Below are 15,218 nucleotides of genomic sequence, written 5' to 3' on the forward strand. Positions count from 1 at the left end.
GACGCCGTTGCTCTCCAGCCTGCGTGACAGAGTGAGACCCTGTCTCAAAAAAAATAATAAATTAATTAAAAATAAATACATTTTAAAAATTATATTAATATATACACCAATAAATTTGAAAACCTAGGCAAAATGCATAGATTGGTAGAAAATGAAAAATACTAAAATTGGGACAAAAAGATTTAAAAAGCCATAAGAATTTATAATCATTAAATTAATTACATTCAATTAATAACCATGAAATTAAATCAATTCAATCAAGGTCATAACCAACCCCTCTGCCACCACACACGTGCACACACGCTTCCCAGAGCTCCCCGCTCTGCGGGACTCACAGGTTCCACACGCCAAGCCCCGGGCACCAGGTCGTCCATGTGATATGTGAGCTGTTCCAGAAAACGAGCAAACCAGGGAAGCGGCCCAGGGCGTTTTATGAAGCTAGAACAGAACTAGAAAAGGGGACACAGGTAAACGGTAAACCAGTTTTATGGATGAGCATAAGTTTTTAAAAATCTGGAAGCATCTGCTAACTAAAATCCAGGTAGACTGTGACTGGGACGCTAAGGTCACATACAGTTCCCCCGAGGGACAGCAGGAGAGCTCCAATCAGAAATGTCAGCACAGAAATCCAGGTTCAAGGAGAAAAGAACCAGGGCCACTACGCTGACGCATTTGATGAAGCCTAACACACACGCATGATTTAAAAAATTCAAAAGGTAGAGAACGAAAACGAAGGGAATTTTCCTAACTTGGTGAGGTCAAGCTCCCTCCAGCCATGGCCAGCGCAGCAGGGACGCTGCCGCCAGCTCCCTCCGCGGTGGGGGCGCAGGGTGCTCGCCTCACGGCTGCCGGGAGTCCTGGCCAACGCAACAAGACAAGAAAAAGAAATCAGTAGTTTAGGAGCTGGACAAAAGCAGACAAAATTGTATTACCGTGTCTTTTACGATGATGTGATAAACTGAAATACCAAAATAATCAGCAGGTTAACTATTGGCACTGCACTAATCAGAGTTCAGCAAGGTTGACACCAGCACAACAAAGTCAACAGCATTCCTCAGCGCTGTGTGTACACGAGTGCGCCTGGCAGAATACGACAGGAAAGACGTTATTTTCAAAAACAAGACAGATTTTTAAATATTCAGGAATTATCTTGGAATCCACAAGTCCTTTAAGGGAAAAAAGGAAACCAGACAACCTGAAGTCCCCTCACAGGTCTCACCAGCAGCCGGGAGCAGGAGGCACCTTTCTGCCCCGTCATGGGCCAGGGCCAAGTGCCGTGGCGCTGCTGGTGCACCTTGGCGGTGCTTGCTGGCTCTGGTGCCCAAATTCCTGTGGCTTTGGAGGCCTGGGGGAGGCTCTGGGCCTCGGGACGGGGCCCTGCTCTGCGGGCATCATGGCCTCCCGGGGCCCAAGCTCCTGGGCTCACGGCCTCTGACCCTGGCTGGCCCAGCACTGGAGTGAGCTGCCCCCCAGCACCCCACGGGCTGGGCCCCTGGCCACTCCACCCGTGGTGGTGGGACCTGGCCTGCCGTGGCAGTTCCTCCTGTGCCAGGCTCTGTGGCTCAGGGGACAGGACACCCTGGCCCCTCTGTCCCACACACTTGCCACGGATCGGTGGGCCCTGTTGGTGTTCTCTGCTCAGCACCCCCGTGGCCCGATTTCCTGAGATGGCAGGTGGTGACCAGGCCTGACTGAGCTCTTCCCAGCCCATCAGCCCGGAATGCCAGGGCATGCCAGAGCAAGCCTGCCCACCACCCGGCTTAGCCAGGCGGCTTCGTGTGTGAGTGCATACATGCATGTGTGTGTGTGTGTGTGTGAGCACATACACGCATGTGTGTGTGGGTGTGTGTGAGTGCATACACGTGTGTATGTGTGTGCATGCATACACGAGTGTGTGTGCATACTCACGCATGTATGTGTGAGCACATACATGTGTGTGAGTGCATACACACGTGTGTGGGTGGGTGTGAGTGCATACCCACGTGTGTGAGTGCATACACACGTGTGTGTGTGAGTGCATACACGTGTGTATGTGTGTGTGAGTGCATGCACGCATGTGTGTGTAGGTTGTGTGAGTGCATACACATGTGTGTGTGAGTGCATACACACGTATGTGTGAGCGCGTACACGTGTGTGAGTGTACACACACGTATGTGTGAGTGCATACACATGTGTATGTGTGTGAGTGCATACACGTGTGTGTGCATACATGCGTGTGGGTTGTGTAAGTGCATACACACGTGTGTGTGAGTGCATACACGTGTGTGAGTGCATACACGCATGTGTGTGGGGGTGTGCATGTGTGCACACACGTGTGGATGAGGATGCGTGGTAGAGGTGCGGGGGCCCTGGGCTGGGCGCTGCAGGGAGTGGAGAGTCAGCTCCGGGGCTCCTCCCTCTGCTCGGCCACCTGGGCCCTGGACACTGAGCCGGTCACTTGACCTCTCTGGGATGCTGCGTCCCAGCCACAGGCTCAGGGTGTCATTCTGCGGGCCCTTGGTGAGGGCTGTCCCTGCCGCGGTTGGGGGAGACGTGGGGCCTGACGCGGTTGGCGGATGGAATGTGCTGATGGTGAAGGGCTGGGACGGAGCCGGGGAGGCTGGGGCTTCCTGGTGGATTTAGGCACAGCCCGGCTGGGGGCAGAAGGGAGGGTGTGGGGCTGGGGGACAGTGTGCCGGGAGCGTGCCAGGGCTAGAGGGACTCATGGGAGGGGCAGAGGCAGGACAGGGTCTGCAAAAACCAAAATGCCTGGTCCCAGCAGGAGGGGTAGGGCCAGAGGGGCCGTAAGTAGCCAAGCATGGCTGGGTGGGGCGGGGTGGGGCATGGGTTGTGGCCACAACAGGAGCTTGGGTCTGATGCTGTGGGCACTGGGGAGCTATGGTGGGCTTTAAAGCAGAAGAGGGGCAGGTCAGATGTGAGCTTGAGATGCTGTCTTGGTGGCCAGGATGGAGGTGAGTCAGGGAGCCTGGAATGGGGCAGGGAGGGCACAGGTGAGGAGGGGCCAGGTGTGTCGGGGCGGTGGGCAGGGGAGAAAGGGGTGGCACCTGGGCCTGAGCTGCCCGAGGAGGGGCCTCTGAGAGACGGGGTAGTCAGGGCAGGGTCTGCAGGCTGCTGGAGACCTGTGCTGTGCTCAGAGAGTCGGGGCTGGGGACAGAGGCGTGGGGGCTGCTGGCACAGAGTGAGACCAGAGCTGGGCCTGCGTGAGGTGGCCCAGTGGGAAGCAGGTCTCAGGGGAGACAGGAGGGCTCGGGAGGTGGACGGTGACTGGGCCCATGCAGGGTGGGCCTGGCAGACCCAAGGGAAGCCGAGTGACCCCATCTGTGACCTCCAGGACTCCTGGGTCTGCCCCTGTGGGCCCCTAATCCTGGGTGGCTGGCCGCGGGTGGTGGGCAGGGCTGGTGCAGGCTCCAGGAGGGCCCGGCAAAGCCTGGCGCTGGCCAGGGTGGGCCAACAGGCAGAGGGAGAACAGGCAGCTTGCCCTGGGCACTGGCAGTGGCTTCCTCCACTGGAAAGGCCTCCATTTCTTGGGGTGTGCACTGAAGACCCCCAAAGGCCCCTGTGGCAAGTGGGGACTGGAACAGGACTCAGCCCCTGGCTGCTGACCTTCCACCCCAACTTGGCCAGTGATGGACGCCCAGCACAAGAGCCATTACCACCCCATTCCCGGATGGGGAGACTGAGGCAGGGAAAGGGGCTCAGGGATTGGCAGCAGAGCAGGCCTGTGTCTGCGTCACCGCGGGGCATGGAGAGGCTGTGGAGACAGGCTCACCCCTTCAGGAGGTACCAACCCCTCCCCTCCCCTCCCACGGGACACCTGAATCCGCAGGGACACCCCCACATCCCCAGCCCCTCCTCTACACAACCACACCCGGAGCCCCTGCTGCGCAAGCCCAGTGGCCCGACTGGCGGGGCCTCACGCTGTGGGGTGTGGGGTGGCACGGCCACCAGTCTGCCCAGGGCCCCAGAGGCAAGGGGATCCCTCCGCGGCAGCCCCAGGTGGCCGCTCCTCCCTGTGCTGCACGGTGGTCCCCTCCTCGTCTGCCCAGAGCGCCTCCTGCGTGTGGGAACCTGGCTGGCCCTCGATGAGCAGCACATGGCCCCAGGGGGCCAAACGCAGCTCACAGAAGTCATTCCACCCTTTACCCGGGGGTCTCTGAGCAGGACTGGGACCAAAAATTGGGCAAGTGGCCGGAGGCTCCGTGGGGCTTGGGAATGGCGGTTGGGGCTGTGTGTGGCCCCTTGAGCAGCCCTCGACAGGGAGTCACCCGGCCCCTCCCTGGAGGGACCTGTCACTCAGCCCCTCTTGGCAGGCCTCTTGGGCTCGTTTTGGAGATTTTCAGGGGAGCCAGGTTGGCTCCGCCAGGAGAAGGCACCCTGAATGCCAGGTTGCCCGTCAGGAAGTGTGGCCAGGGCAGGGTGAGAAGCTGCGGAGATACACAGGCTGGGCTGGGGCGGGGACGGGGCAGTGCGGGCGGGCAAGGGCCTTCCTGGAGGCCAGCGAGGCTGACATACCACTCCCCCATTCCGTAAGGACATGGTGGGCAGTGCCAGCTGCCCCAGATCACCTGCTCTGTGAGGGGGGCCCACGTAGCTGGGACCGGCCCAGGGTCAAACCTGGACCTTCCACCCTGATGACAGGTGGGTTGAAGGGGTCTCCCACGAGAAAGGGAAAAGATGCGAGCTGAGGATTTACCAAATCTCTGGCAGGAAGGCACCCGGGGAACTCGGCTCCAGAAGAGGAGGGATTACAAAGGACCCAGAAGAAACCTTGCGAGAACAGCCGACTGCACCAAGAGGGACTCAGCAAACGTGCACTGGGTGAGAAGGGTTCGCAGCAGACGCGTCCCCTGCAGATCGCCTTCGCAGGGGACGAGCCCGTGCCAGTTAGGGTGACGCCAGCAGCTGCAACATCCACCATAGGACGCTGAGTGCAGCCGAGGCTCATGCCTGTCACCCTGCGCCTTGTGGGGCCAAGGCGAGGCGGGAGGACCGCTTGAGGCCGGGAGTTTGACACCTGCTCGTCCTTCGTTGAGACCCAGTCCCCGGGGCACCAGGATGCAGGGGGGCTGGGCAGGCCTGGGAAACTCTACCTGGGCACGGAGCGCAAGCCGACTTACAGAACTTCCTACGAGTGGCAAGTGGAGAAGCACAAATGGCTAATAAACATCTCGGAAAATGTTCCCTCTCACCGTTTTTCAAAGAAAAATTCAAGTTAAAAAAATAAACACCACTGATAGAGCGTTAAGCTGCCCAAGCGTCTCAGTCAGCAGCTGACGACACCCAGCAAGAACCTCCCAGAAAGCGGACTCACGCTCCCACTGCAGTGGTTTCTAGCCAGCAGTCTGGAAATCACCCTAATGGCCAACGTTAGGGGATTTGTTAAGTAAACTTTGGTCCAACCTAAAGACAGATTATTCTACAGACTTTAAGCCATGCTTTCAGTGTCTGTTGGGGTGATCCTTCCAAACCTCACACCTGGCCCCGCTGTCTCCCCGCTTAGCACCGCCATGGCGCCCCACGGAGCCCAGGCCCAGCACCTCCGTCCAGCCTGGCCTCCTGCGCCAGCCTGTACCTCCGCGCCCGTGCGCCACCACCAGGCCTCTCTCCCTGGTCCGCCCTCGCTCCTTCCGGCCCCTGTGCCTGGAGTGCCCTTCCTTCCCCCCCTGTGTCCCACCACGCTCATGCTCCCACTGGCACTTCCTGTCACTGGGTCCCCTGAGGAGTGTGGCCCTGTCCAGGCAGTGGAGCCCCTGCCCCAGCCCGCCAGCCCGTCCATCTGGTCCGCGGGGCCCAGCCCGCCCCGCGCCCTGCGCTCCCACCGGGGCGCCGCCCCCGCTCCTGCTGGCCCTGTCATCGCGGAGGTCCCAAGCCTGGGGGAGTGACGGTGGGCATCTCGCTTGTCCCTGCTCTCAGCAGGTGCCGGCACCCAGCATGGGTGGAGGCTGGGGGGCAGCGGTGAAGGGATGGAGCCACAGCACACGCCCCCGGCCCTCTCCACACCGGCCCCTGCTACGGCCTCCACCCGCGTCCCGCGCTCGCCGTCCGGACCGACGGCCGCTCACACCTCTGCCTCTTTGCTCTCGCTTTTCCCTCCCTGGCCTGGCAGCTCCGCGACAGGCTCGCTCGGGCTCGCGCTCGGCAGCGACCCCACCTGGGGCGGCAGCCACCTGGTCCGCCACGCCCACCATTCAGGGGACCAAGCCCGGAATATTCGCCCCCACCCCCGCAGACAAACCACCCTCCTGGGGCTCTGCCAGTCCCACCCCCAGCGTGCCAAGGGGCGGGGCACGACCTCGGGGTCACAGCCGTCGGAGGGCTTCAGGCGGAGCCCACACCTTCCCCAAGGGGTCCTCCGCCTCTCCAGCCCGTGGCGGCGCAGCCCGGCCCGGCTCGGCCCACAGGCCCCGCCCCGCGGTGCCCCGGCCTCGCCAGGTATGCGCTCGGGCCTGGGGCGCGGGCCGGGGGCGGGCGCTGGAGCCCGGCCGGTGCCGGGCCCGCCACGACACGCTGGGGACGCGGCCCACAAAGGCGCATTCTGCCGCCGCCGCGCCCCGCGCCGCCCCCGTCCGGCCAGGCGTCCCTGGGGGCCGGGCCCGCCGGGCGGGCGGCCGGGGGGTCGGGGGTCGGCGTTGGGGGTTGGGGGGGGGTCCCCTCCTCCCGGCCCCGCCCCCTGCGCGGGCGGCGCGCCCGGCCGGGAGGCGCAGGCGCGGGCTTGTCCGACGGCGGCGCAGGAATCCGCCGCGCGTTTCCGGCCCCCGCCCCCGCCTGGCGTGCGAGGGGAACGGGGTGCGCTACCCGAGCGCCCCGCCGCGTGCCAGGCCGCGGACGCCCGTGCCCCCGCCACACTCAGTCCGGCCCCTCGGAGGAAGCTCTGCCCGGAAGTCCACTCCTGCAGTAAGGGCCGCGCCGCGCCGCTGCCTCTCGTGCCGTCCCTGGGGCTCCTGTGACCGAGAGGACCCCTCCTGGCCACTTCCCTCTCCTGTGTGCCCAGAGGGAGGCACCCGTTGGAAAGGGACAGACACCCCAAGACCCGAGCAGTCCTGTGGCCAGGCAGGGTTTGGGAGTAAGGACTAACCCGGTGGCGAGGCCGTCCGCATCAAGAAGGCCGGAGAGCAGGGCGCGTCCCAGGGACCCCACCCTCCAGGCTCCCCGCAAGCCAGGTGGCTCTGGCTTGTCCTCTCCTAACCTTGGCCGGGGACCACGTGGCAAGGAGAGGAAGCAAGTGCCAAGTTCACTCTAAGGACCACAGCCTTTGGGAGGAGGGTGCTAATTAATTTCTGTTTAGCCGATGAGGAAACTGAGGCACTGAAGCTGCCCGAGGTGGCAGAGCAGAGCCATCCTCCTGCCTCTCAGGAGCGCGCATGAGACCCCTCTCTGGGCTCCTCCTTTCTCTGCACACCTGGACCTGGGCCCCTCTCCCGGGCCCAGGGTGTCCCTGCTTCCTGCTTGGCCCCTGCTCCCAGGGTTGCAGTGCTCCGTGGTGCTTGGACAGGGGTAGGTGACACAGGCAGTATACTGAGGCGCCAGCAACTGTGGCCTTGCACAGAGGCGCTGGTGGGAGCAGGAAGCCAGCACATGGGGCGGGGGGCAAGTATCCTCGGAGCCTGCGGCCAGGCTGCAGCCTGTGCTGGCTCCTTGGTGGGCAGAGGTGAGGCCCAGGACATCCTGGGGGCCTCCTGATCCTCCAGCGTTCTGACCAGCACCAGGCACCCCAGTCACGGGTGTCAGGGTGGGGCAGAGTTTGAGCAGGTGAGGCCAGGCTGGCAGAGGACTGGGGACTCTGGACCCCAGAGCAGGTTGGGGGTCTGCAGGTGGGCTGCTGATGCAGTCTCAGCACAAAGGGGTTCAGATCTGGACCCCCAGTGAGGGCTGGCACCAGCCAGACTGGTCCAGACACCGGGCTCTGGAGGTGGGGACCACCACCCAGCTGGCAGGAGGGGAGTCAGGGGCTCCTGGGGCACCTGGGAGCTGGGGTTCCCAAGCCTGGGAGAACAGGGGAGTCAGAACCGTCCTGCCTGGGCGCGCCTCCGGGCCTCCCCCCTGGTCTGGCTGGCAGCGCCTAGGTGTGGCTCAGCTCTCTGGAGCTGGCAGGGATCAAAGGGCGGAAAGCCGTCCTCTGCCCTCGCCCACTGAGACAGGAATCCGTGGCCCTAGGGGACGGAATCCACAGCCACATTCCGGGTGCCCTAGTACCCGCGAGGCAAGGGTGGGGCAGGGCTGGGTGCCAATATTGGCACCACGGAGCGTGGGAACAACAGTGCTGCCAGCACCCAGCCTGCAGCCCGAGCACAGGCAGGCGGCACCCTCCGCCCGGCCCCAGCGGTGGCCTTTGCCCCTTCTGACTTCCCGAGGTAGCCTCAGTCGCCAGGGCCGGAGGAGGTTCCACATTGCCAGGAGGTGGGGGGCCCACCCTAGCGCCCTAGAAGGCCTAGGGTCCCTGAGGAGGGCAGGGCCTGGGTCTCTGCGGCTCAAAGCAGTGGGCATTCCTGGCCCCCGGGGCACTGTGGGCTGGCGGGGGCCACAGGAGGAAGAGGCTGCTGCTGGGCACCCGGAGCATGGACCCTGGCACACCCAGATGTGCTCACACAAGTGCACACACAGCAGATGGCAGGGAGGCAGCCTCGCCTGTCCTGCCCACCGCCCAGAAAGCTGCCCTGGTGGGTTCATCCCCAGCTGGCTGGAGCAGGGCTGGATTGGCCCTTGTGGACCCCCCACCCCTGGGTGCAGGGTCACCTGCTCGCGGGGACGGTGGCCTTGAGGCACTCCTTGCTGGGTGGGGTGGATCCCTGCTCCCAGGGGCCCGACACTAGCCAGGGCCCAGCACTGTGCCCAGTAGCCAGCCCTGCCCAGCCACGGCCATGATGCCTTCCCATCCTCACTGTACAGGTGGGAAAACTAAAGCCCAGAGAGGTCAAATGTCTTTCCCAGTCACCTAGCAAGTTAATGGGCTTGGATTCTTGCAGACCCAGGTCACCAGCTCCGGGTGGGCAGTATCCGCTTTACTGTTCCCTCATCTGGAGCATGGACTCACTGCAGCCACCTGGCCAAGTTGTCGCGAAGCCCAGACGGTGCCAGCCAATGGTCAGCCTCTTCTGTCCCCCGGCTCCTCCCAGCTCCCAAGTAAGTAGCTCTGAATGCTCTGGACCCGCACCTGAGCGCGCGCCCCCTGGTGGCCGTCGGTGGTGTGACGATGCCTTTCTCAGCCCTGGGGTGAGAGGAAGGAGGTGGGGGCGCCCGGGCAGGCCTAGGGACAGGTGCCCTGAGGGCCACAGGCCAGGGCAGAGGGGCTGCTGGCTTGGAGCAACGTCCCTGGGGGCTGGTCCATGCACGGAGGGTCTGGGAGGATGCTGGTCCCATCAGGAGGCTGCAGTTCAGGAGCCTGTGGCAGCTGAAGGCCATCGGGGACACTGTCCCCTGGAGGATGGCCGCAGGGGAAGCAGGGCCTGGGGGTTTGGGAGAGGCCCTGGCAGGTGACCTGCCCCCACAGCCCCGCAGCCTCAGGGCTTCTTGGACGGGGGAGCGTGGTCAGTCGGAGCCTCTGGCCCTGCTTCCCCCAGCCTGGCTGCCCAGTCCCAAAGTGTTCAGGCCTTTGCAATGCCCTTGGCCAGCCGAGCCCCTCTTTCAGACCCACGGGCGGGGTCTCCCCCGAAGGTCTCCTGGCTGCTCCTTGATCCCTGGAGGCCCACATGCATTATTGGTTGCAGACATGAATGAATGAATGAATGAATGAATGAATGAGGAGCCCCCCGTGGGGCTGCCAGTCCATCATCGCCTCTTGCCCCGGCCTGAGGTCCAGCCTTGGGCACTGTGCCACGCCACAGCTCGAGGTCAGAGTCAGGGTCGTGATGGCCCCAGCTGCGGAGCTTGGAGCAGGAGGGACCTGGGGCAGGAGGGATGGGCGCATCCCCACAGCCCCCAACACACCCGGGGGTGTCCACAGCCTGCAGGAGCCAGGCAGGGACGGGTGGGGCAGGCCAGTCCTGGGACCCGCTGGGCCTTGGCCATCGGGCTGGGCTGGGGCGGGAGCAACCCGACTGCCGGGTCTCGGGCAAGTCTTAGCCTGTGGGCTTATGGGTCTGGCTCCTGCTACTCCCTGTGTGAGGGCAGTGGCTTGGGGGGCACGGGGGGGTCTGGGACGCAGCCTTGAGGCTGCTTGGGGAGGGGCAGCTCAGTCCCCCCGCGCACCCCAGGGGATTGCCCACACTCTGGCAGGGGCCCCGTGCCCCGGCCCCACGGTGTTACTGCCCAGCTCCCTGGGACCTGTCACTCCTGGGGCTTCTGAGTGCCCCATGCTGGCTGCCTGTGGCAGTGCTGTCAGGGGTGGGGGATCCCTGGGGATGGCTGCTGTGGCTGGCCCCCCTTCCTGGGCTCCCCCCTGAGCTGGGGGGCCCCTGCTCTCTCACAGGCCTGCTGGGCCCGCCACACACCCCTACCCCAGATGGCAATGTGCCCCTTGGTGAGGGATGCCCAGGGGATGAATGAGCCAGGCTGGCCAAACCTGGGGACAGGGCCCAGTGTCCCTGGGGACTGGAGTGGAAGTGGCCAGAGTATGCACTCACACATGCACTCCTGTGAACACGTAGACACACACGGGGCACACATGAGTGTCACACCTGTGCACATCCACACACCCATGTGTGTGAGCCTGCTCAGACTCCCAGCCTGGGCACCTCCTGCCCTCGGAAGCCCGGAGCATCCGAGTGGAACAGCGGAGGACGCTGAACGGAGCAGGGAGGGTGGCTCTGTGATGTCTGTCCTCTGGGCCTGTTTCCTTTCCACGAATCGCAGCCATTACCCACGCGCCAGCCACTGTCCCAGAGTCCTCGAAAGTTAACACCTTTTGCATAGATGGGGCACGTGAGGCACAGCCTGCTGGGTGATGTGCCCAAGGCACCGGGATTCCAGCCCAAGGCTCTGAGGCAGGAGCGGGGCAGGGCCTGCCCCTTGGCTTTCTCTGGTGGCTGTGGGGTGAAGTGAGGTCACTGCCTAGGGCCAGGCACAGAGGGCACCTAGCTGCCACACTGGCTGCCTGGCAGGGACAGGCTGCTCTGGGAGGAGGAGCGAGGTTGGTGTGTGCCCCGCCCGGGGAGCGGGTCCTCCCTAGCTCCAGCTGGCTGGGGCTGGCCCAGGGCAGAAGGGGTCGCTGGGTCGCAGGCGGGCTCTCCTGGGAATTCCAGGCACCTGTGTCAGCCCACTCCGCTTCAGCTTCGCCCCCTCCCCCAGTCCCACCCCCACCTCCAGCGGTTTGGTGCAGAAGGCTGGAGTCCCAAGGGGGCGGGCGGCTCCTAGGGCCTAGGGCGGGGTCAGGCGCGCAGGGACCCCCTCCCTCCACCGGCTCCTCTACCCACTCCTCCACCCCTAGAGCGAACCTGGCTGGAGACGGTCCCCTCTCGACCTCCTCCCAGCTTCCAAGCCCAGAGGGCTTGCCTTTTCCTCTGGAAGGGTTGAGTGAGGACCCGAGGGAGGAACAAGTCCGGAGTGAAGCCCCCGTGCTGGGACGCTTTGCCCCCGGTGCGGGTATGGGCACCTGCATATATCACCCCCTCCTGAAGGGCAGGCCCGGCCTGGCCAGCAGACGGATAAAACACGGGGGCATAGCCGGGCACAGTGGCTCACGCCTGTAATCCCAGCACTCTGGGAGGCCGAGGCAGGTGGATCGTTTGAGCTCAGGAGTTCCAGACCAGCCTGAGTAAGAGCGAGACTCCGTCTCTAGCAAAAATAGAAAGAAAGTAGCTGGACAACTAAAATATATAGAAAAAATTAGCCAGGCGTGGTGGTGCATGCCTGTAGTCCCAGCTACTCGGGAGGCTGAGGCAGGAGGATTGCTTGAGCCCAGGAGTTTGAGGATGCTGTGAGCTAGGCTGATGCTCTCTAGCCTGGGCAACAGAGTGAGACTCTATCTCAAAACAACAACAAAAAAAACCCCACAACCGCTTTGTGTCTGTGCAAACCCCTACGGTGGGGGGAGCGCTGGAGCCTGGGTGTGCATCCCAGCTGTGCCTCGATGTTGGCATCTGCAAAGTGGGCACAACAGCAGCACCTACCTGCTGGGGTTACTGTACAAATAACAGGTGAAGGTGAAGGCCGCTTGCGCCCCAGGGGCCAGGGAACTTGCCGTCTAAGGCGAGTATGTGGGAACCCCAAGAAACCCAGTGCCCGGCGGGCTTACCAGCTCGCCCCGCGCCTCCGCCCCTGCCTGCCTGGGCTCCAGGGTGGCTGCGGGCCCCGGGCCGTGCGGACGCGCCTCCCCGCCCGCCCATTGCTTTGCCAGCGCCCGCGACAGGCCGGGGCGAGAAGGTGGGTGCGGGCGCCGCCGCCAGGCTGTCCGCCTCCGGGGGCTGCCCCGCCGGACGCGGGGCGTGGGGCGCGGGTTGAAGGAGACGGCGGAGGGGAGGAGGAGGACGGAGCAGCTCGGGGCGGGCTTGCGGGCGTGGAGGGACCGAGTGTTTCTGGGCGGAGGGGGGGGCGGGGGGCGTGGGACGAGACGGGACAGGAAGCCGCGGGGCTGGGCTGCTCGAGGGGGGGAGGGGGAGGGGTCCGGAGAGCCGCGGAGGGGGAGTCGCGAAGCCCCCACGGCCCTCCCTGCTCACGGGGCGCAGCGCCGTCACCGCCGGGGAAACCGAGGCTGCAGGTCCGCAGTGCGTCTGGCGGGGCAGAGACTGTGGCCGAGGGCCCTGGGGGTCCCCGGAGGAGCTGACGCGGAGGCCGAAGCGAGCCCTGGGCGTTGGCCGAGCGGGGGTCGTGGGGCCTCGAGGGAGGGCCCGGACCCCCCGGGTTAGTTCCCGCAGCGGGAACCTGCCCAGCGAAGACCCTGCCCCCACCCCAGCGAGGCCGTCCCCCCCCCCCCCGCCCTGGCAGGGCAGCGCCGGCCGCAGGGAGCAGGGGGCAGGGCTGCGGGCAGGGGTGGGGCGGGAGCGGGGAGGACCGGAACCCCGGCCTGCGGGCCTGGGTTGTGGCCAGGGCAGGTGGGAGGGGGCATCCTTGGTCCGCAGGGCCTGGGTCGTGGCCAGGGCAGGTGGGAGGGGGCATCCTTGGTCCGCAGGGCCTGGGTTGTGGCCAGGGCAGATGGGAGGGGGCATCCTTGGTCCGCAGGACCTGGCCGGCTGGGTCGTCCCTCCTGTCCCAGGCACTGGGGCTGGGGCCAGGAGGCCCAGGACTCTGTGCTGGGGGTCTGCACCTGCCTCTCGGCCAGGCCCGGAGAGGGTAGGGGGTGGCCTTGGTGCCCTCCTGCCCACGGGGAAACAGGGAGCCCTGCCAAGCCGAGAAGCCCAGCGCTCCCCCGCACCCCTCCCTGCAGTGTGGTTTGGGGCCCTTCAATCACTATGCAGAAGGGCCCCGGGAGATTTTCTGGCTGAGGACGACTGGGGTTTCTCTGAATCAAGAAAATTTCCAGCAGGTCATTAGTCATTCCCTGTGTGAGGAGCAGAGGGGGCCCCAGCCTGTGCAGTCCCCCCAGCACCCCAGGCCCCCCACACCGTGTGCAGTTTCCCAAGGCTGGGCAGCAGGCAGAGTGGGCTGCTCCCTCCAGCGCGGTGGGCACTGCCAGCTCCGGGGCTGGGCTTCCCCCGGCTGTGGCACTGCCTGGACACACACATCAGGGGAGGTGGTGGAGCCGAGTGTGGTCCCCAGGTGTGCCGGTGTCACTGCCCCTTGGTGCTGGCCCCTCCCCTCCTCTTTCTGCTGCTGTTCCTGGGGCCAGTTCTGGGCCAGGGCTGTGGGCAGATGAGGCCCAGAGCATGGTGGGCTTGGGCAGCTGTGGGGAGTGAGGGTTGGAAGCAGACCTGTGTCCCTAGGAGCCCCCAACCCCCTCCTGACCCCCTCCTTGGGCCCTGCTTGCCAGCCGAGGGGCAAAACCTCGACCTTGTTTTTGACCCCAGACCTCAGGCCAACACGGACCTGGGGATCCCTAGAAACCACAAGGTGCAGCTGCCTCAAGGCTGTGGCTTAATAAATGTGATTAGTAGACGACTGCCCCTCCCACCCAAGCCCAGCCTCCGGGCCGGGCCTTGTATGACAGGGCAGGTGGCAGGCGGTAGCACCCTCCCCCTCCTGAGGAAGGCACAACTGCCAGATGGCAGAGAAGATTGTCACAGCCTAAACGACTTTTTATGGAATAGCTTAGACGTGTGCAAGCCCCACATTACACTTCGGTAGAATCCACACTCCCTGGATGCCCAAGGCCGGTCTCCGCCCTGGTCTCAGCCTTTCCCAGGCTCTTCCCTTCCCTCACCCTGCAGAGCTTGGCTTTGATGTGCTCCTCGGAGAGCCTGTCCCTGGGCCTGTGCCGAAAAGGGTCAACAGCAGGCCTGGGCGTTCGCACCCTGCACAGTCCAAAGAAAGGTCTGGGCCTTACCTGGCTCCTGGGAGGTAAACTAGGGGCCCTTGGAATGCCCGGGACCCCGGTTCTCAACCTGCGGTGGGCCCCCGTAGGGGTGGTGGGCAGCTGCAGAGATCATGGCAGCCCTGAGGACCTGGCCGTCGGGCCTGTCCCTGCTGGTGTCTGATTCACAGGGCTCGGGGCCCGGAAGCAGTGCCCCAGAGTCCTCCAGGATGAGGAAGTGGGGCTTGCAGGGACAAGGAAGGGGGCAGGGGTGGACGGGCAGAGCGGTGTGTGGATGCACAGGGCAGCAGATGGCTGGATGCCTAGAGAGGGCTGGCGGCTGGATGAACGCAGAGGGTGGATGGGGAGGGACGTGTGGAAGAGCGTGTGCAGTAAATTGTGAACTGTAGAAAAGAAGTGGTGAGCGTTTGGGGTTACACTAATTCCTTAATGCTGCTGCATGTTTGAAAACGTCACACAATGCTTGGGAAATTTTATAGACAAGCGCTGTGACACACACACGCACACCACATTCACACACCCTGGTAAGTGACACGTGAGCTAAGGAAGAGATGACGGAAACAACATGCCGAGAACTGGGTGACCGTGGACTCTGCGCACTTCACGTGCGGGCGCCGAGTGGTGCTTCCAGGGACATGGCTGCAGATACTTAAGAAAACTCGGCGTTTGTGAGCTAAGTCTCCACCTCGGACCTTGGAGGCGGGACTGGCGGCCAGGGGCAGGAGGGGACTTGGGAGGCACTGGAAGTGTTGTGTATCCCAGTTGTACTGATACTTACACAACTGGGCGCATTTGTCAAGAATCAGAGTTGCACATGCCAGAGGCGTGAGTTATACTGTATGTAAATTATATCTTCATTTAAAAAAAAATGAAATTA

General features: G+C 63.9%; 1 protein-coding gene and 1 long non-coding RNA gene across 2 annotated transcripts in view; one reads left to right on the forward strand and one right to left on the reverse strand.

Moving 5' to 3' along the window:
- Positions 1-14,535, reverse strand: LOC123643705. The gene is made up of 3 exons (XR_006736886.1): positions 14,354-14,535; positions 336-449; positions 1-39 (listed from the first exon to the last, which is right to left on the reverse strand). It is a non-coding gene; the product is annotated as an uncharacterized LOC123643705 (long non-coding RNA).
- Positions 8,971-15,218, forward strand: part of GPR132 (G protein-coupled receptor 132) — a 26,522-nt gene continuing 20,274 nt past the window's right edge. The window contains exon 1 of the mRNA XM_045559344.1: positions 8,971-9,120. Coding sequence (XP_045415300.1) covers positions 9,022-9,120 — 99 coding nt within the window. The 5' untranslated portion in view covers positions 8,971-9,021. The remainder of the gene's footprint in view (positions 9,121-15,218) is intronic.

The sequence above is a fragment of the Lemur catta genome, chromosome 1, assembly GCF_020740605.2.
Source record: "Lemur catta isolate mLemCat1 chromosome 1, mLemCat1.pri, whole genome shotgun sequence".
In the NCBI taxonomy this organism is placed as follows: Eukaryota; Metazoa; Chordata; class Mammalia; order Primates; family Lemuridae; genus Lemur; species Lemur catta.